Below are 22593 nucleotides of genomic sequence, written 5' to 3' on the forward strand. Positions count from 1 at the left end.
TTCTCCTTTTAAAAAAGTGAAAACTAAAAGTACTGTTGAGTCATCACAGGAAGAATTTTGAAGAAATTATAATTTCTCCTTTGCAACAGATTTTCTTTACGCTTCAAAAAGAATATCATGGTTAAGTACTTTCAAATGATACTGTAAAGAGGACTATGTAAGAAACAAAATATGCCAGTTTAGATAAATAATTTAAGGTAGTGTATGAAGAAACCAAAAGCACTGACCAGATTGTCTCTGCTAGTATAGTGGACCATCCATCCTTCCTTCACCATTGTACTGCTCTTCCTCTTTGTGTGTTTGATGGACTGCACAACCCTCATAAGTGGAATATTGCTTGTTGAAGGACTGAAAGAAAGAATGCTAACAATTTAAAACACAGCAGTACTGGAGACCTCATCCCTAGAATACGGACTCTATTCACGCAGCCCGTAATTTTCCGGGACAAGGATCTTCCTTCCCACACAAATGATTCCTTTGGCAAAAGCGGCCCATTTCTACGTGAAGGCATCACCATCAGTGGTTGCAACAAGTTCTCAAGAGCACAAGGCATGTGCACTAGGACTAGCTCTCCTACTGCAAGCACTGCAGTGCTAGTGCTGCAGCAACACGAGTAACAAAAAGCACCAGAAAGAAGACACCAGCAGAAGTCATCCTCTCTCAGGACAGCTAACTGCACACTTCGGTCTCAATGCAACACTAAACTGTGATTAACATCTGTATCGTTATTACTTCCTCTTGTCTATGTTGCCAATTATGCTATTTCATAACATTGTTGTTGCACTAAAGGTGCTTAAGTGTACTTTCTACTTACAAAAATCGAGAAAAGTATTTATGTGTTAACTCAAGTTACATCTGCACTAGATAATTTATCAATGTTCAGTGATATCAATGGCCATGCAGACAAGACTCCACAGTCTTTGACATCCTGATGCACTCAAACTGGCTGCTTACACCACAACTCCAAAACGGGCTGCTGGCACACAGGTTTGTAACCACATGAAGTCACGAGGCAGAATCAAGAAACAAAACGTGAAGATGCTTTAACAGAAACTGTAATTATGCCATTGAATTTGCTGTCACAGGATGCTGTGCACACTAAGAATTGTAATAGGTTCAGAAACAATCAGAAATTAAGGAAAAATACTATCGAGAGTTTGAACACAAAGAAGATACTACTTCCAACTCAGGAAGTCCCCGAGCTATAGATCAAAAAGCTGTGGAAGGGGGGTTGCTATGCACTCTATCCTTACACATTTGCTATTAGCCATGGAGCTAAAATGACTTTGGTTTGACCTAGTATAGCTCTTCTTACATTTTTAATATTAATTTAGAAAAAAAAGGGATGAAACTACTACTACTACTACTAATAATAATAATAATACAGAAAGTAAAGAGATCACATTTGATTAAAGAAACCACATAACAGTTATCTGATGCAAAACATAAAAAAAGCACATTCAAGTTAAACAAACTGCTGCCCAAGGGGCATGTAAGCTACCATGTGAATATCAAAGCATTTAAATCTTGGGTAATTTGTTTTATATCACCACATGTTTGTGTAGGTGTAATTTACAGATATCTTAGTCACAGCACTACTAAGCTAAGCCATTAACTTCAACATGCTTTGATAATCAGGTTCTCTTTCTTTGATAAGTCATAGCACAGTACTTTTTTTTTTTTTAACCATTAGAAGAAACTATATTATTTCATTTCTATTTCAGATTTGTCTGGGACAGAATAAGCTTTAAAAGCATGCAAGTTAAACAAATAAATATATTAAGCAGAAAGATTGTGCTATCTAGGAATATTTTACTCAATGCTTGATTTCTCAAGACTGAAGAAAGCATGTCCAGAGCACAAAGCCACACTGTAATTTACCTGATAGTTTTGACAGCTTCTTCATCTTTGTCTGCATCAAGGTCAGATGGGTCCATAAAAAACATTTTGTCTTCTGGAGGGGAAGGCTCTTCAACATCATCCAGACTCCGGCTACCATCGCTGTTCATTTCACTGCTATCCACTTCCATTGGCATATCCAGATCCTGGCCTGGGCTGGCAGGCTCTAGAAACAGCACAGCAGTTGGACATTATTTCAATGTACGCATCCACAAACACACTCAAAAGCAACATTTCCTCTCCAATCCATACTTACGCAAGTAAATATAATAGTAGAGCAAGAATATACAAAAACTGCAACTTTTAAATTAATGATGGAAACTAAACTAATGACATTATCCAAACGGATAAGGAAGCAAGTCTAAATCCACATCTCACAATGTAATTCTCCTCCACAAACGAGAAGTACAAAGGGACCTTTTAATAGCTAGCAATGACCCAAGCCCCAAGGAAAGTTATTTCTGTGCAAATAGAACTTTTTACCAACAGAAACCTAACTTTGCTCTCACTGCCCTTGTAGCCCATAGTAATACTAGTAATTCTTATATAAAAAAGTGGAGTCTGGAGGTACTGCAAGAGGGAAAAAAAGAGCAGAACAGACCTCATTTGCACCTACCACTATTGATTCAAGTTCAAAGTTACCAAAAGCTGTGCAATTTGCATTGTAGAAAATTAAAAATCAAAAGATACAAATAGTTTTCACTTGCAGCTTTTGGGGGTTTTTGTTTGCTTGCTATGTTCTTCTTCCCATCCTTACGGCCATCAGAGAAAGAACAATCTTGAACAGCAGTTCCCCAATTACAAGCCTTAGCACCAGCTCCATAAGAAGAGTGAAAAGGAACCACCATCAGCAACAAACTTTTTCTTTTTTTTTTTTTTCCCCCCCCCAGATGTAGAGGCTAACAGGGCTTCTGCCCTGGCCTCTGGTCCAGGCTGCACAGTTCAGTGTGATCTGCTGAATGCCACCAGTTTTATTCCCCAAAAAAGCAAATATGCGTGACAAGGATCAAGATTTGGGGCAATACTGGTCTGAAATCTAGAAGAATGAAACCTGAAACTGTCTTTCACACACTGTTCCCTACTTACTTCTTTCAGTCCTCAAAGTCTTAATTAAGATTTCAAAAAGTTAAAGAAAGAAACAAACAAAAACAACCTACTTTTTAGAGACAGATATGCTGTCTCTGGCCACTAAAAAGCATGGATATGAGAGTGTCATAGTGCTTGTCTTCAGATACTACAATTTAAAAATATAATAATTTAAAAATATATATTTCATGGTGAACACATTCTTATCAATTTTTAATTTCCCATGAGCAATCTCAAGCAAAGAATACTGTATTTGCAAAGACTGATTAAATAAATTTCAAGTCACCAGAATATGCAAGTTTTATTCAATCTCAGTGCTCTCAGGGAAGAAGAGAATTAAAACAAAAGTCTTAAAGATGAAGGAATCAAAAGTTGATGCATCTTGTTAAGCCTCCAGAGATTTGTCAGTATTTGAAAGTATGTTTTCCACCTTACCTCCATTGAAAACCACCTCCCCAAGACAGTCTTTAGGCACTTTAGATGCACAACGTTTATGACAATTGAATCTGCAATCTAAAACAGAAAATAAATGAGTGGTAATATGGTAACATAATAATATGGTAATATGGTAACATAATAATATGGTAACATGGTAACATAATTTGACTCATTCTAAAGCAGACATTAATATCTACCATTTAGTACTTCCATCACATGCTCCTGTCCAAACGTACAACTGGCTGTATAACTTAGGACAGCATCAGTGATATCCCCTCCAGAAGGAAATCTACAGTCTTGTCTTGATGTCATGTTTCAGATTTATTATGTCAGCACCTCCCTTCCCAGTACAGAACACTTTCTATTTCTCTAGCTTTGTCCATTACTATTTTTTCCATTATGCTGTTATTTATTCCATCCTCTGTTCCACACCTTCCCCCCGCCCCCCCACCTCTATCTGGTCTGAACATCTCATTTCATTTCTATCATTTTTCACCTTCTGATGCCTAAAACTTGCAGCCATCAGAACCACTAGGTTCACAAACGGAACAAATATAAAACCCTACAGTAAAACCCAAAGTCAAGCTCCCTGATTCTTCAAGCTGTAGTCTTGGCTAAAGAGCAGCTCCATTCCTGTCTGTCTGCATTTCCTTGGACAAAAAGCAGATAGAATAACACACAATGAGCTCCAGCTTGACATGGAGACGGAATTAACTTGGATATGCACCACTTCTGCATTCAAGGCATCAGATGCAGCCCACTGAGTAAGTCCAGCACACAGTACTTAGTAAGTTTAGCACGGAGTGCTATATCCTTTAACAGCAGCACCGCTGTACTTTTCAGCTCTATATGAGCATCATAAATTCAAAATTCTAGTGTCCCTGCAACTGTGTTTCAACTGATAGTTTACCCTCCTTTCTACTTTTTACCCTTCAAAGAAAGTTCATTGTGCCTTTAAGCCCAAATAAAAGAGAAGTCACTATCTGCTCCCTTTGCAGCAGCAGAGTAGCCAAGTCCTGGAGTCAAGTGCAGTTCTGTTCAGCTTCTTAGTGCCTAAAAATAAGCATCCTAAAATAACGATAGTCTGTCCACAGTGTTGTTTTCCATCCAAATTATGGAATATGGTTACTTTGCTGCTTTGAAGGGCTGTGGAAGAAACAGATATTTCATATCCTACCAGAGGGCTGGTAGGATCTACTGTATACAGAACTACAGCACTAAGGATATTCTGGCAAACTAAAAACATTCCCTTAGCCCACAGCACTATCACAGTGCAAAACAACCCACAGAATCAGAGCATCCCATAGAAAAGTGCCCATCAGGTAGTTTGCCTACAGCCACTCAGGTTGGGAGGCTAAGAAAGTCTCTGCATGAGCACAGACAATTTTGTCTCTTTTGACTTCAGCGTTCAGGAATGTTCCTGGACACATTTAACTTTTTATTATAAATACAGCCTTAGCATCTCAGAGATCAACTCAGAGTCCAAGCAGAAGCCTGGGTGAAGCTTCTTACAAGGTTCTTCAAATGCAGAGGAACACAGGGCAGCTGAAAGAGCCCAAGGTTTGGAAATATGCACAAGAAAGCTGGGGGAAGCATGATGAACGCTCTCACACCGCTTTCGCCCATACATAGCCTGATATTCAGTTCCTGGTTTATTAAAAACAGACAGGTTCATACTACAAAAACAAAGGTCTGTTAATATACTTATGTTTGATCTCCTGTGTATGCAATTAATACTTCTCTAGGCTCCTCTTCTATGCACCCACACCATTTTCATGTACTGCCACTCACCTGCAGGGAAGTGAACTGGGGAGACTCACTGAGGAGAGTCTAGCTACATCATCTTTATACATTCCCTTTAGATACTTCCACACATTGATAAAATCCCCTCTCAATCCTTGCTTCTCCAGGCTGAACAGAAAACTAAATGTTACCTTTACACTGCATTCCCTGGCGGAAGAGGCCCTTGAGCAGCCGTTTGCAATACTGGCATATGGTCGGACGAGTGTACGAATGGACAGCAAAGGTGTGGGGGACCTTCACCCTGCAAAGCACCATCTTCTCCATCCAGATGGGGCGGCCGCTCCAGGAAGGAATCCGTTTACTAGGTTCTGGGCAGCAGCGCTGCAATAAAGAAGGTATAAAGGATTTGCACCTTTAAAACTGCTCCAATTTAGGGAAAAAGAAGTTTTCTTCTGAATTATCTCAGAAAGACAAAGGAAAAAAAACAACAAACACACGAACAAAAACTTGTCACCTGCAGGAAAGTATCTATGATTATTTATTGTCTTATTTCCACAGGAACTAAAAATGCTAAAAAGACAACTTCTTTGGCAGCCTGGTGCAACAGACAGAACATACAGACGCATGTACAGCAGGAAATTGGAAAAATAAAATGGCTTAAATTGAAACAAAAACTTTGGAAATTAAGACCAAAAATTGCACTACCTTACTGTACATTCAGTAGGATATATTTACAGTTGCTTGGATTATGAGAAATTGTTAAAAAAAGGCACATCTGATGCAAAGCACTGCAAAACTGTTGAAGATGGAGCTGCAAATCTGGTATTATTGAAAATTCATGGCAAGTATTGGAAGCAAGACAGCAAAAAAACACACCAAATAAGTATTAAATAGACACATAAAAATAAAAATAGGATACTCTATGGAAGGAAAAATACTTACGGTTGCACCTTTATTGTTACTACCTTTACTGAAGAAATCTTAGCAATGGTTACAAAGCATCAAAATGACTACCTCTTATGACTCGAGACTAGACTTGTTAGCCTCCAGCTAAAAATTTATGGCGTTCATAAGTTAGATTTATGTAATTTAAATTAAGAACATGAGAATTTATTGGATTACAAAACAGAAATTTAGATAAGTCGGAAAGACCTTCAAAAACAGTTTTTCACCCATGGTAAAAGCATGGCGAATGAAACAACCCACCCATGGTAAAAGCAGCAATGAAACAAACTAGTAACTATTTGCCTTTTGTTACACTTAGTATAGTTTAGCTAACCGCACTATATCCAAAAACCTACTGGCATTCATATAGCAGTCATTACAACAAACAACAACAACAAAAAAAAAAAACACAAACAAAAAGACTAACCCCCAAAACACCAACTACTATGGAAGAAAAACTACTTTTCTACTCAAAGTCCTTGAACCCCTACACACTCTTTGTCATGTCAGAACTTTTTTTTTTTTTTTTTTAGCTTTTCGAAAAGCTTAACAATATATCAAGAACATTCTCTCCTCTTGGCATAAAAGTGTACCCATTGTACAGTTTCAGCCAAATAGCTATTCCGTACTGATACTGCAATTACAGAATAAATTCGTGTTCCAAAGCATACAAAGTATTTCATCATTCCCGAAACCACTCTTCTCAGAGTTCACATTACCTTGAGGGACAGATTAATGACAAAATTTTACACAGAAGTTAAAATTTACTTCTAATTCTATTTCTCACAGCAATAACAGTTCCCAGTAAATGTCATGGTCTAAGACTCACCAGAGATTTTAAGGCAAACAAAACCCAATCACAGTAAGTAAGTTCAGTTCTCCATACTCACTTTAAACCACTTACAACACTAGATAGAACTATCTATCCCAGAAGCCAAAGCATTTAAATGCAGAAATACTCTTTCCCCCTCTTTCATATCACACACCTCTTCAGAGGCAGAGGATGTATATTCAGCTTGCACTGGTCTCGGAGTTGAAAGTCCTGCTCCTGGTAAGGACACGTTGGACAAACGCCTCTTTCTCACTCCGCTACAGTTATTAGGGATCTTGAAGGCACATCTCTTATGGTAGTTTAATCCACAACCTGAAAGAGAAGATTTCCACAGATACATGGCAGGGGGAAGAGGGAACACACCACCATTTGTGTTAACCATTTGAAAAGTTAACCCAGGAAAATGATAAAAATGGAAACAAAGTGTTCTGTTTAAATTCTCCTGGCATCGTTAATGTGATTCATAGGAAAAACTGTTTGCATTGCTTAGCAAAATTACTCACTTTCAGTAATCTCAGCTCTAGAAACAGGGTCTCAGACTGAAGCAACTAATCGTTGTCCTCACTTCTCTTCCCACTAGGAGACACTCATCACTCCCTCACTTCAGAGCACAAGTGCCAAGAGGAAGCGAGCAAGCAGGCAGCGCTAGTACCTGACAGCAGGCTGCAGTATATTGCACAGTCCAGCTGGATGAAGGCCATGAGCAAAGGGATTCCCCTTTGGGATTCTCTCCAAAATATGTGTTCCTTGTGCAAACAGCACATATTCCCAAGATTAAAAAAAAAAAGTTAAATGGGAAACAAGGGCAGTTTTTAAATCATTTGCTTTTAAATCATTTGCCCAAGGTCACACAGTTTGCATTAAAGCCAGGATAAGAACTCAGGTTCTCTCATACACAGCCCTTTCTCATACTATCAAATGCTACATTTACCACACACTATCAAATGAAATACAACTTCTTCCATATCTGGTATAAGTATATGCACACAAAAATACACGAAAATCATGAACAGACTTACCTTCACATTTTAAGCCTTGTCGTACCAACCCCCAAAGCATCTCTCCACAGTAGTCACAAAAAGTAGGAGCCTTGTAGGAATGCACATAAAGTGCATGAGGTCGAATCTGGAAATCTTCAACTGTAGCCAAAGCTTTTTAGAAGCAAAAATGCAGTAAGTTATGCTGCTTGCCATAAGATCAACAAGGATTTATGGAAAGAATGTTATTTTTAAAACAGCCTACTCGAAGAACAGTATTTGAGCTGTTTAAGCATTAGCCCTACATTGTTCTCCATGTACACATGTATTTATAAGATTACACAGTTTTTAGCAAGTTTTCTTTATTGAGAAAAAAGATCATTGGATACTGCAGGCTAATGGTCACAACAACCATTCAACAGTATAACTCACAACAAATTACTCAACCCCAAGATTCGAGTTTTTTTAGCTATTTTTCTTACACATTGAGAATCTCACTGAGAAAGAATATCCAATAGATTTTGTTCAGATTAACTTATAGGTAAACATCTGAAGAAACAATTCAATTTTCAAGTTGTTTGTATCCTGCAAACTTTTTTAACAAAGGACTGTGTGACCGGTTAGATTTTTATCTTTTAAAGAACCTTTTCAGAATGGTTATTAGCCTGAATTTGACATTTGTGTCAAAACAGAATTGTGTAAAAAGTTTCCAGGAAACACAGAACACTGCTAGGACAGCTTCTATTTTCTTGATCAAGCACAGACACTTCTAAAAGTATTTTTACCTTCAACTGTTTTTTTGGAATGCAAAAAAAAAAAAAACAGTTGTATTTTATGCCATAATTACTTTGCCCTGATCTCCACTATTTCTTGATTATTAAACAATACGCTGACATTTCAGATTCTTCTGTCTCATTTAAAAATTCTATTGAAAGAAATGTATGTGTTTTCAAACGCCTTTGTTTCTGGAGGTCTGTTGATATGGAAAGTGTCAGACTGACAACAAGAAGTACCTGCCCTTGGGTCGATTCCAGCAGAAGCATTAGGCCAGGGAACAAAAGGCCATTTGAAAATGATGAAATGACAAACTTGCTTCTTTTGAGATTGTTTTCAAAACCTAAATGCACATGCACGTAACAGACTTTCCAAATGTGCCGCTAACTAGAAACAATGAAAAGCTCAAATCAAGATGATCTGAGACTAAATACCCTAAATATGCTTAGATCAGTAGGTCCTGCACTGCAGTCCAGAACTTGGCTTTATGGCTCCGAAAAATGACCCACAAATTGAATCTCATGACAAACAAGAGATCCCTCTTTCTAGAGCACAGGCTCTGTTTGGCAATTAGATTCCAAAGACCAACTCAGCACCAGTCCAGCTTTTATTTCTTGTTTCAATAACTTGCCATCTACTGCTGGCTTTTGGTTGACTTCAACAGAGTATTGGTAAAACCTACAGAATCCAAGACTGTAATCAAGTTCATGGTTTATTTTTTTTCCTCTTTAATTGAAGACTAATAAACATTTAAGAACCACCACTTTTTCAAAGAAATTGCTTTCTAGCACCATGAGAAGTTTTAACATTATAGCTATGATTCAGCAATTACATTTGGGTGAAATAATATAAATTGTGTCAGAAGCTGCAGAACAAAAAAAAAAGGACAAACATTATATCTACAATACCTACATTAAAAAAAAAAAAAATATATATATATAAACACATTGAATAAAGTGTTGTTACAACAATACCTACCAGAAAGAACAACCTCAACAAGATCTCCTTCATGTATCTCTTCTGCTGACGTGATCCGCTGCAAAATATTATCTGAGTTCAGGTCATGACGGAAGAGGAGAATTTTGTCATACATGCCGAAAAACCCGCACTCCGGGAACTGCAAGAGAAGTAAACTCTAAATTAATATATGGTCTTTGCTAATCCTACAACTGAACATTTGCAATAAGATCTATAAAATTTCGACTGTAATAACTGTGTCATGAAAACTAAATTGATCTGGTGGGCTTTTTCAAGAACTGGGGCATTATCTGATTAGAACTGCAGCATAAGAGAAAGCTGACTGTGAACAAAACCCACCGTCAGGAGCTTCTTCCCTGCCTCCTTTCCCAAATAGCGAGTTTTTGCAAACCTGGGATGGAAGAATAATCTGGGGTTTATTTCATTGCATTTCTAAATTATCAGACATGCATAACCAGTCTGCCCTCTGAAAGGCAACCCAGCTCTTTGCAATTCAGAAAAATCAGAAACTCTTTCCAATTCCTTATTTTACCATCATTCTGGTCAGCACATATTCAGATCCAAGTATCCAACAGTGCTTGAAGCGTTTTACTGATGAGTGAGGCAAGACAGGATTCATGGCAATGTTTTACAGCAGTTTAGACTAGCAAATACAAGAGTAATACTCATTTCACGCCAATTCTAGATGACAAGCTTCCAAAGCCATTTAGGGAGAGATAATGCTAAGAAACAGGCCATTTTTATTTGACACTTCATTGTGGTTTCCTCATTTGGTACTTTCCTCACTCTTCAAAACACTGTCAAATGTGAGCAAAACTTCTTAAAATGAAAAGGTCAAACACACACAGATAATTCACAGAGGTAAAAGAGCAGGAAGGGATCCTGGAGGGTAATGAGTACCACGCAGCCGCTTCCTTGACCTTTATGTTTAAACAAGAATTCTCTGCCAGGGTGTGAATCAACATACAAAAGTGCTTCACAGAGGAACAGAGAAGGAATGTGGAAAAAGATACGGAATAGTTTACAACAAAATTGTAATTATCAGGTAAAGAACAAACTACAGCTTGGTAATTTAGATCCTGCGCAGTCAGTATCAGGGCACAAACAGCAGGAAGCTCATAGCCTATTATGGGCCTGTTGTGGCCAAAGACTTGCTTCTACCAAACTTAAGACCCATAATGAAGGTGCCTGTCACACCCTCTGCTCTCTTACTCCCTTCTCAGAGAGGAAATCATTTCCTCTTCTGGTAGATCTCACCACAAATATTAAGCTGGCCCTCTCTGTTTTGCTGTGCACGCCCAGTGTGTTATTGTTGGGAATACCTCCTGTGATCTGTAAATACCTTGCTGGCTCAGTATATTCATCCATGGATTCATCTTGGTAGTGACGAAGAGCTATGAATATTCTGAAAATGACATTTTTTGCATTCTCCCAAACTGTGTTGTATTAGGAAAGCAAATCAAAAGCTTGGGATTTGGCTGTGCTGCCTAAATCTGTGTTTCGGTACCTCTTCATGCCCGCACAGGAGTTTATATTCAGAACACGCACAGATACAGCATACTAGGAAATGGCATTTCTTCATACCTCAGTTCATCAGTCTGATTTAAAGCTCCAATTCAAACTAACAGCAGAATTAAGCAGACTAGGATGAGCCAAACAGCAGCCTTACCCTCTTTACTCCCACGTATAAAATGTTCATAGTTGGTCAGCTTTGCACAGGGTGCCTTATCAAGCTATTCTATTAACGGCACAGTTACCAGAGGGAAGACACTACAGTTCACCCTCATAGCGCTCAAAACATATTTCCAATATCTCCCACACATGCAGATGTTTCCACCTTTCTCCCAATTAAAATAGTTTACTTTTGGTGAATATATTCTTTGGAAAATTTTCCAAAAGATTTGAACCATCTCACTACAAAAGTGTTCTACATAAAAATAAGCTTATTAGATTTAGAAGGTATCAAGCTTCGATGATACTTCATTCCATTTATTTCACATTGTCTATGCAGGCACTGCAAAACTTATGATGCAAATTTTATTCCTCTGAGAAATACCTCTGCTTACGGATTGCTCAAAAAGGGGGAAGTCATCACTTCCCTTGTTGGCTGTAGACAGTGCATTTATTAATACAGCATTAATTATAGGAACTTCCAAGATATTAAAATTCCACGTTAACCTAAAATATCACCCTCTCTATGCAAAAAAGGATTTCACAGAAGTCGAATATGAAATTACATACAATCAAAATGAAAAGCTCAAGAATGCAAGCACCAAGATTAAAAAAGCAAGAGTTGCGGGTACAAAGTTTCTAACTGTCAAGCTACTACATGTGCTCTAATGGCTCTTAATACCAAATCGTAATAAACTTTCCTCCATCTCCATTAAAAGAACAGTGCAAATCTGTAAATTTGGATCTTCAGGAAAGTCATAAAACTTCAGAGTCTCAAATAACAAGTTACAGTTACATTTTTATAACGTGTGGTGAGGTTAGTTTTACTTGTTCATACTATATCCACTGTGCAGTGAAGCAGCAGCACACTCAGAACTGGCACCAATAAAGCTATCACATTAATCATAAAATCAAATTTATGTTCATGATGGCTTTTCATTATAGCATATCAGTTACACCAGGTTACAGAGTAACTTAATTCCAACAGAAGAGAGAATTACCACAAATCTTGTATGTATCTGGCTGCAGAAAACTATTACACTTTTTATTAATATTGGCAGTGAATTTCAGCTGCCAGAAGGGACAGCTGGTGGTTCACAGAATTACCCTCAGCTGCAAACAACGGTTCTAAAGGATCCTTTTAACAACATATTTCACAGGCATAAGTCTCCTTTTGATATAGATACTTGTCTTTCTTCTTTTTCTTTTCAGCCTTTTTGACCCTAAATCCATCTTGTATTTGTCAAGACACTCCTAATCACAGTATTGTATCTCACTAACTAGAGATCACAATCACATGTCAAGATACATTTAAAATGCTGCGATCATGTATTCAGTATGTATTCAGTATTTGACTTCATTTACTTATTTTTATGTATAAATCTTGTATTTCTCAAAATGCTTTAAATATACCAATTCATTTGGGTTAATAAAAAGTATTAGTTCATACAATAACCAAATACTGCATGTAAATTTACAAATCCTCTTTAAGATAGCAAGCATAATCATTAAATATATCAGATTTTAATGCTGCATTCCTTTGGAAAGCAATTTAATATGACTTCCAAAGTTTGTAACTATAACCTTGCTGCTTGTAATCAAAATCTTTCTTTTCCAATAAACTACACATTCAACAAGTTAGATGGAATAAAATATTATAGAGGGGGGGAAAAAAAGCAAAATTATCTACTGTTGACTGTTAGAACTCTGGGTATCACAATCTCATACAGTTCTCCATTAGTAAGTGACCATCTAAACTGCTACCATAGTATCATAAGCTCCCATGAAATAGATTTTTTCGCTGTCTCTGTCTCTCTTAAACATACAAGTACACACACATGAGATGTCTGCAAACCCCAAATCCTATAGCAGCAATGTTTAACCTCATACAATACCTCTGTTTACAGGGTTCAGCCTGATTAGTAGCATCTAGACTAAGATACAGAGCTCCAAAGACCGAAGGGAGACACATGTAGCTAACCTTATCACAGCTCTGTTAGATGTCAAGGCTTTTCAGTTTGCTCAGTGAATCCCACTCTTCTTTTGCACTGCCCTCCCTCCACCCCGCCAATTCCCTTGTCTCTGTCCCTTCCCTGCACATCCACTCCAAATCCAGCCCTCTGTCCCTGTGTGGTCCCTGGGCACCCGAGCAAGGGCAGCCCTGGCCAGCTGGCCCCAAAGAGCTGCAGGGGCCCATGAGAGCCAAAGAGTTTCAGCGGGGCGAGCTCTAGTCCCCAGGGCCCCGCAGTGCCCTGCTCTCTGCTCCCCAGCGTGTGGGGGAACACAGCACTTCTTGCTGGCACCTCCACCAGAAGGCTACGCACCAACAGCCAGCCAAAAATAACCTCATCTGTGAGCAAGGGTTTTATTTCAAGTGGTATCTTTCAGCAGAAATTTTATGCAAAGCTCAAGCTATGTTCAAGTTTTACACTATCAGACTCTTCTCTCTGTACCACAATACAGCTTTTAGAGCTTTCCTTATACTCAGTTACCTGACTATTAAGGAAAAATAACATCCACTTATTTTGAAGTGTTAAGAGTTCATAATGCCAACTTGAAAATGAAACTCAAAGCAGAATTTTTAAAGCCTATTTTATCTCGCAGGATTATAAAGCTATTATTTTCCTGCATAAACGCAGAAACAATCTGCGCCGTGACTCAAACATAAATCGCTAATCCCAGTGTTACTAAATTTCCTAAAAGCAAAATGGAAACTGTTCCCAGTGTAACAGTTCCAAAAGAGCATCTAACGACAGGAAATCACTTGCGGGAAGTCTGCTTATGCAACGGCCCGTGCCAAGTTCATCTCTGGAGCTAGAGCACCAGTGCCGCTAACGTGCACAGCGAATGTCCGCGAGATTCTCTGGGCTTGCAGACCTCTAGCACCGCTAACACTACCAGAAGATTTAAACAGAGAAAAATGGTAGATGCGTCTACCACTGGTAGTACTTACAATATAGAGGTTTTAGTTGCATTACACCCCTCTTTTTCCCAGGAAGAACCTCAAAATACAGCAGGCCAGTACTGCTGGAGCGAAACATGCAACTGGGGTTTCGTTTTATCTTGGCAGCAACTGAAAAATCTCTCTAGTTCAAGTTCCAGGACTTACTTTACAAAGTTCTGGACCAGTCGCCAAAAATTCACACTAGGGAAAAGCGTAGGCGGATATTGTTTCAAGGTCCAGTATCTCATGACCTATCATAACTCAAAACAAATGCTTCATACCACTGAACGTTAATCCCACTGTCTAACAGTACAAAACACCCATTACCTTGGAAAGTCTCTTGGCTCACTGCAATCACTTCAATTTATTATCCTGCATCCATACCAAACAATCCACTCCCACTCTTTAAAATCCTGTTCCAAATCACTTTATCACATGAAGAACAAGGCTCCAAATGGCATCTTGTCCAAGATGTTTCCTTCACCAAAAGCCTTAGTACAGACACTTAGACTACTGCTTGGACAGGTTTTCCAGCACACAAACCTACTACCATCCTTCAAAACCTGTCCCACACAGCATCAGCTCCCCAGCACTCATCTTCCCAAAGGCCTATTTGCTTCTCATGCTGCAACTATTTTCCTGCTGCCCTACCTACCTCATACAAAGAGAGTAATAAGTAGAACAAACAATAATAATAATAATAATAATAATCTGGCGACAATAAGGCAGAATAATGGGTAAAAATACAAATATAACAGAAATACCAAATGTGATTTGGATTAATTTTCATAACATTCAAATAAAGCATTATGAACTACTACAAATACAAGGAGAGAGATAGTTACCCATTTAAGACACCAAATTAAGTTACTACTGTCAGAGATTTGTAACGTGACTCAATTGTGATATGGTTGTTCTTTTACTTCTCACTATTTTAGCAATAAAACATCTGTTCATAGTTAAGAATTCATACTAAGCTTCAAGTCAGTTGCTCAGCCCACAGAACTCCCTACTGCCATGACAGCATCCCAAACTACAGAAGACATCTTACGTTCTTCTTTTTTTTCTTGACATGATTATTTAAATGATTTTAAAATGAACACCTTTTTTCCCTCTTCATCAGCAGTCAAAGAATAATCAGCAACGTAAATTACAATAATTTAGCCCCTTTAAAACTAGAGTTCTGATGTATATGAAATAATATAAACATATAGTTAATTAACATATAGTTAGAAAATTCTACAAATGGCTGTATATTTCTCAAGTCATGTTCCTTTTCCTCCCCCTAACTGTCAAAGCAAAATGTTGGGACATATCTCCTCAAATTTCATCCCAGAAGTCTACATATCTTCAAAGAAAACTGGCCAACTTTGCAGCATTCCAAGGAGTTCAGTTCAGCTATCAAAGGCAAAATCCAACGTGGTCTCATTAACATGACACTCAAGTCTACCAAAACGAGTGCATGTGTACTGATGGCATCACATTCAATTCAGATTATTCCAATTATTGACCAGGGAATATAATGTACCAGGACTACAAAATTGCTAAAAACAATAAAAGTAGAAAACTACAGAAACTGTAGAAATGCTCACAAGCATGTGTGGCGCACAAAATTCCTCTCCAAGACAACTAGATTTCCAGTGACTGCGTTCTCAACAAGTACGTGACTACAAAGTTAACTAAGGTGGTTATTAACAGATTAAGGTCTGAAAATGGCACAATGTTTCAGGAAATTATTCGGGAAATATTAATTAATAAGAAATTACGTTTTAAGGTAAACGAATGAGAACAGAAAGACTCTGCATATAAGAGATGATTAACAACAACATGGGAAGAAGAGTCAAATATAAGTACAATAAAATAATTAAAAAACCACGAGAGGCAGAGGTAGTAATTTAAAAAGACATGAGGTTATATATAATCACAGAACTGCTGCTAAGAGACAGACAATTAATTACCAGGTTAAAGAGAAGTAATCACTTTGAAACAGAGAAAAAAGATGACAAAAATGTGTCCACATTTCCTAGCATTAACACCAAACACACAAAAGTTACATGAATAAAGCCAAGCAATAGGTGCTAGGTGTGAGGTTCAGCCCTACATACGAACAAGGAAATTCTGAGAATGCAACAAAGAAAAAAGTGAAAAAACATCCCATATATGAAAAAGTTGAGATGTAGAATTATAAACCTTTTTGTTGGAAATGCTTTGTGAGCAGACCCAAAATACGTAGTCAAAAGAAGAAAATAAACTATTTTTGGAAGCAAACCAAGGAAGGTGAGACCCAAAACAAAATACAAAAGATACAAGGCTGGATCAGATTAGATAAAAGATAAATAAAATAAAAAAAAAATAAAAGAGAAAGAAGTGTAGCAGACATTACTAGGAATAAGTGAGGGCAGAGAAAGATAACAACATGGGATTTCTTTTTTTTTTTTTTTTTTTTTTTTTGAAGACTTACAAGTTACAAGAGCAGTCTTAGGAAAGGAATGAAAAATCTGAGAGGTGTATTGAACAACTTCAGAAATGCCTCCGATTTTGCTAAGCTGTGGCCATTAAGGTTAGAAGAAAAAGTCTGGGAAACTTATACACAGATAGGTATAAGTAAGCAATATATCAGCACTTAAGTCAATTAGAAGGCAACAGTTAGAAAGGATAATAAAAATTTCACACAGACATCCAAAAAGATAGACAAATGGCCTGCCTCAGAGCAGAGCCACTGCAAGAACAGCACACAAAGGAGAACTAAACTGCAAATGACTGAAAACAAGAAGGGAGGAAAGAAAGGTTTGCAGACAAAAGGTAGATAAGAGACATTTCAAAATCATGAAAGATGCCAGGAACGGTTTAAGTAAAAGGTCACCGTGAAAAATCTTCCAGATTCTAATGCTATACAAGTAATAGCTCAAAAGAACAAAATTTATTTTCTTTATTCATAGTTATTAATTTAATTAGGATTTAAAATTCTGGACTAATCAAGCATTTATAGCCAATAACGCCAATCAAGCATTGCTTTCAGATTACATGCACTGGAACTACTGTATTCAAGTTTACAGTTTTAAACTATTAAAACTCATATTCCATTTTATTACTGACATTAGAAAACATCAAGCAGAGAGTTTTTAAACACAAAACAGGATTAAGCATTTGGCTCTGTAATAGCTGATTATTGTGCAAAGGCACATGCTGCCCGTCTGCCACTTACACATTCATCTGTTCCCAAACACATCCACTCTCTCTGTTCTAGAAATATCACTTGCTCCTGCTTTAGTTCCTCTTCAGGCTGCAAAAATTGTATATCTAATACTTTAACACCCAGCAGTCTAGATAAGGAATAAAAAGAAAAGATACATTTGAGCCTGGAATTAACAATCTTTCGAAGCATTCCTTTCAAGCCGAATTTCTGAGAAATTCCACTAAGCATTTTGATGCAGAATGCCCATTCCCTGAACTTAACCTAAAAAAAAAAAAAAAAAACCCCAACCCTTTTTTGGTTCCTCTCCTGATCTTAAACACAGCTTTGAACAGAGCTGAGAGACATGTCAAATACTGGTATTACTCATCTCCCTCTCCTTACAGGGGCACATCTACTGCCCTCTTAGTTTCAGTTCTCCCGAGGCTACTTTTACAGACCCTTTTGCAAAAACCCAACTGAGCTGCACTCAGAGCAGCTTCTGAAACAGGAAGCACAGCTGACCATCAACAATACAGCCATCCTGGCAATACAGAAAGGGCTATGCAAATGCCTTAGTTAAGGATCTTGGGTTTTTTTTTTTTTTTTTTTTTAAACTGAAATACCATTTTTTTCGGGACTTTTTCACACACTAAATCAAATCTCCGTAAGGGGCAAGTTAAAAAGAAAAAAAAAAAAACAAAAAACCTAAAATCCAGCTTTCTCCAAGATCTAATGGAAAACATAATTAACATTTCTGAAAGCATGATTGGATTCCTAGGCTACAAATACTTATGCAGGCAACTCAAACTCCCAACAAAGTGATAATAGATAAGATCTCTCTCAAAGTTTTTTAGTGAATCTGTATTGAAAAATGCAATGAGACTGAAACGTGATTTAAAAATATTATGAAGAATGCTACCATTTAACTTCAGTAGAATATCATTAACATTAGAACAAAAGTTATGAATAGCTCCATGTAAAAGATATTTCTCCTTTTTCATTAAGGAAAAGGAAGTCCAGAAGTAAATACGCACTATGAACTGCCCAGTTATCACAAGAACAAACTAGGCATTATTCGAAAGTTGGGAGCCGTGAGCTGGCCAAGAGGAGACAGCTCGAGCCAGCTGTATGTGCCAGAGGAAGGGGAAGCTGTAACACTGAATTCCAGAGGCAAACCCAACACCTTCAAAGCTTTTGACTGGAAAAACAAGCAGCCATATGCACGAGAGTACACAGCAAAACAGAGTTATAAGTGTTACATAAATAAATACTGAAAGATTACATTAATACAAGAATATTTCACGCGCTTGCTAAAGTCATCTAAGAACAAAATCCAGACAGAATGTACTGTCAGACAGAGGGTAAAGAGAGGATACTGCTTGCTACTTTTACACTGGCTGCAAAACCACTTATGAAAGATCAGCCCACCACATAAGGTTTTTCCCCGACACACATTTCCTGATCAGTTTGCTGCCCACAAACATGCTCGCATTGAACAGTCATCTACCAGCAGTAGCATCAGCTGCTGGAGAGCATAAGCTGAACCAAAGCCAGATGGAAAGAGGAAAACAGGGATCCTGAATCCTAATAATTTTTTACGGTAGATTAGACTAAGCGTATAACAAGTTTCTGAACTTGAGCTCAACTTCAGCTAAGCCTGCCAAGAACAGAGAGGAAAAACAAAAACAAACATGATTTTATTTGTTTCATCTTTCTTCAAGGCAGAAGACAGGAAATATGCAGATGCAAAGAGACAACTGATACAGAAAGAAAAAGCAGCCCCCTAAAAGGCTGCAAAAAGGTGTATCAAAAATGTGTAGTACAAAAAAAAGAAATCCACAAAGTTTTTCTCTTAAGAACGGAACTAATACACTGAATCACACTTTGGTGGCCCAAGAAGTCATTATGAAATTAGTTGACTTGCTAATTAATTTATAAAATCATGAAAAGAAAGATACAAGATGCGAGGGGGGGGAACACACAAAAGCATATGCAGATGAAAATTCTTATGTTTACCTTCATTTTCTATCAAGCCATTAAAGAAAAAGGATCAAACTACTCAACTATAAATACCACTTAAAAAAGGAAAGATACAGAGAAAGCAATTTAATTCCCTACAAAGTAATGTAAAAAGTGCAATTATTTCTTCATAATTATTTACATAAAACAATTTCCAGTTTCATCAGTGGCATCTAGCCTAAAAAGCATGCATATAAAAAGAGCAAGATGAATGTTACTTTCTTTTTATACAGCCAGAACTTTGCAGTAGCTTACCAAAACACATTTGAAGAGTTAGTTACCATTTTTATCCCCTTGGCCAACTGTTTCTGAATAGATACTATAGGTATGCTGATAACAGTCTTCTCAAAAGAAGATCTCAGATTTCTTACATGGAAAAGCAATATTAAGAAAATATTAGTCACTTGGTGTTTTATTTTTCAATTAGTGCTTAGAAAAATAAAAGGAAAAAAAAGTCAGGATCATGCAAGTCTTCAGACTGCAGAGCATTTCTATGTCCACAATTAGTACTCTGATTACAGTTGGCTACACTCCATCAAGAATATTCCTTTAAAGCAGCAGTGAGTACAAATCAGTAAAAGCAGCTGTGAGTACAAATTAGTAAAAGCAGAAAGAAGTGACAGTCACAGAAAGGATAGAAAAAAAACCCACATACATTCCATATTGTTAGAACTAATTATTGCAGGAAGTTTATTACTGCATCTTGTTTCATTAGAGTTCACAAGACAGATTTTAATAGGAGGTTTTTCTCCTTTTAAATTAAAAGCTCCCACCTTGGAAGTTGGCAAATTTCCTATTCAAACATTAGAAACTTCTAACAGGCCTTATCTTTGTATCAAAGTTCCTGGCATCTTCCAGTTACATGTTGTTATTGCTGCCAGTTTATTACAAAGCAACTACAATGAGCAGAACGCGTTACTGTCATACCCTACCTTCTGGTAAACTATAGAGCACACGAGGTCTTTCACAGCAGAGAGAGACAAGTCCTGAGTTTCAATGGTGACAGTCTCTCGAGTGAGACCGATCTGCAGGAGGAAGGAGATCCCGTGCATAGAGCTCCTGGAGTTGGTGAGGCTCTGGGTGCTGAAACTGCCATTGGAAAGTCGACTGGAGAGCCCCGACTGGGGGCTTGAAGACAAACTTGGGGTTTGCGGTGGAGCAGCATGATATACAGGCGGGGAAAACTTCTGTACGGATGGAGGGGAAGAGTCGTTTGCTGACATCTGACTTGTTTTGAATGCTGAGATCCTCTAGTAGTCAAATTCTAACAAAAATGTTTGGTCAGTTCTTCGTCGGAAATGGAGAGGGGAAAAATAAAATAATAATAATAATAAAAAAAAGAACAATCTAACTTTCCCTTTCTTTGTTCAACAAAAGGCCCCTGACCAGTAACACATGTTAATTTTCCCTTTCATTCTGTGCAAGCCAAGGAGCAAAACAGTTTCATCTGGAAGTTACTTTAAATTAAAGGTTCTCTTTCTACAGTTATAATCAGCTGATCAGAAGCAGATTGCCCTTCCTTTAACACCAGATAGAGACAGTAGAGCCTTACATAAAGGCCTCAGAAAAATACAACAGCTCTGCTTTTTCATACTGGTCCTTCATTTCCATCAAAAAAGAATCTGATTTCAAACAGAAACAAATGTTGGTAACTCATTAGAAATATCCTCTTTCACCGTATCTTATAAGCATGCTCATCTTCACGTAGATATCCTTTTAAAATTAAAAAGAAAAAAAAAAAATCAGGTAGTCAATGAATCTATTCTTCCTCCAGAAATTCTTCTCTGGATTCACAGAACATTGTTAATTGATACCTTCACTTCTCCAACCTTCCATTTTTGTAAAATATTTTATCTCGTGAAATGCAAGAGCAGAATTTTTGAAGACAAAATCGCATTAAATGTAATCTCTATGTTCACACAGATAATCTCCAGCATTTTGAAATGTTGTGCTTTGCCTGTAAGGAAAAAGATAAAATTATTATTTCACATGAAGTGCATAAAGTTGCATAGTAATATCATAACCACTCTACTTGGAGGCAGTAGGATTACAGATTTCTTGCACCTATATATGTTGTAAATTAGTAACTTTGTACTCACTGTAATGGTTAATAATTGTTAACAGAAATACTTACTGTTCTCCCACCGTACAATATAAATGACAAAAGAAGCAAAGCACTTCCAAATACACTACCACATCTTTTAATTAACAGTAATTTAGCAGAGCAAAGCTTTGCTCAAGAAGTTACTGTTAACTTCAATTGTTAACAGAAATAAAAAGGGTAGAGCGTGTGTCTACACGCTCAGCAATACAACATCAATTCTATCTATAGGAAGATATTTATAGTCTGAGAGCACTGATTCCTTTGAGATGGAGGGAATCATTTAATGCTCACATGCCTGCTCAAAAAGCAAATCTGCCACAACCTTTTAAAACAAATCACCTCATGATCAAATCTTTGCAAATTCTTTGCGTTTCATTACCACAGGCTCAATAACACTTGCTACAAGATGCTGCACTGTCTAAATCAACATTCCAAGTATCTAGAAACCACAACAACAACAAATCAAGCATGTGCTGTCTGTTCCAAGTACTCAGAGTTTCTAATGCTGCTGAGCAGCTTTATCTGCATCAACATAAAACACCTGTACTAAGAAATAAAGCAAGTCAAACTAGCACTTTAACTTAAAAAATGCAGTACCAAAGTTTTATTTGATCAACAGTTTTAATATACTAAATAATTCCTAACATTTACCTTTTAGAAATAAATTACAACATCTAATGCTAACCACCCTCTATTCTCACTTACTTCCAAGATGCTAAGTGAAAATACCTTGATTAACATTCTGAATACCACCAGAACTGTAAATCAGGGTTACGCAATCTTCCCTACACACTGCTTCCACAAAAGCCTGTGGGTGCAAGAGTGACTCTAACAGAATGAGACTCTACGTAACTAATCATTTTTAAAGGAGCACAAATCAATACAGAATACCAGAATCAATAGGCTCATGCATTTTTCTGAATGTGAATCTGAACAACAACAGCCAGAATAATGCCTAATTAATGTACTGTAAGAAGAAAAAACAAAAGCTGTGATAGGTCTTCTAAG

At 37.4% G+C, this 22593-nt stretch overlaps 1 protein-coding gene across 2 annotated transcripts in view; it reads right to left on the reverse strand.

Moving 5' to 3' along the window:
* Positions 1-22593, reverse strand: part of PRKD3 (protein kinase D3) — a 38982-nt gene that overhangs the window by 15442 nt on the left and 947 nt on the right. Inside the window, exons 2-10 of one of the 2 annotated variants that reach the window (XM_026046961.1) lie at positions 21296-21438; positions 20414-21194; positions 9673-9811; positions 7963-8094; positions 7098-7255; positions 5358-5547; positions 3421-3498; positions 1882-2065; positions 228-348 (exon numbers count right to left, since the gene is read on the reverse strand). In XM_026046961.1, the coding sequence (XP_025902746.1) occupies positions 228-348; positions 1882-2065; positions 3421-3498; positions 5358-5547; positions 7098-7255; positions 7963-8094; positions 9673-9811; positions 20414-20704 (1293 nt within the window). In that variant the 5' untranslated portion in view covers positions 20705-21194; positions 21296-21438. Of the gene's footprint in view, positions 1-227; positions 349-1881; positions 2066-3420; positions 3499-5357; positions 5548-7097; positions 7256-7962; positions 8095-9672; positions 9812-20413; positions 21439-22593 lie in introns of both variants that reach the window. The other variant, XM_026046960.1, reaches the window with a different exon arrangement.

This window comes from Nothoprocta perdicaria, unplaced genomic scaffold (assembly GCF_003342845.1).
Source record: "Nothoprocta perdicaria isolate Ctin4 unplaced genomic scaffold, notPer1 scaffold_465, whole genome shotgun sequence".
Taxonomy (NCBI): Eukaryota; Metazoa; Chordata; class Aves; order Tinamiformes; family Tinamidae; genus Nothoprocta; species Nothoprocta perdicaria.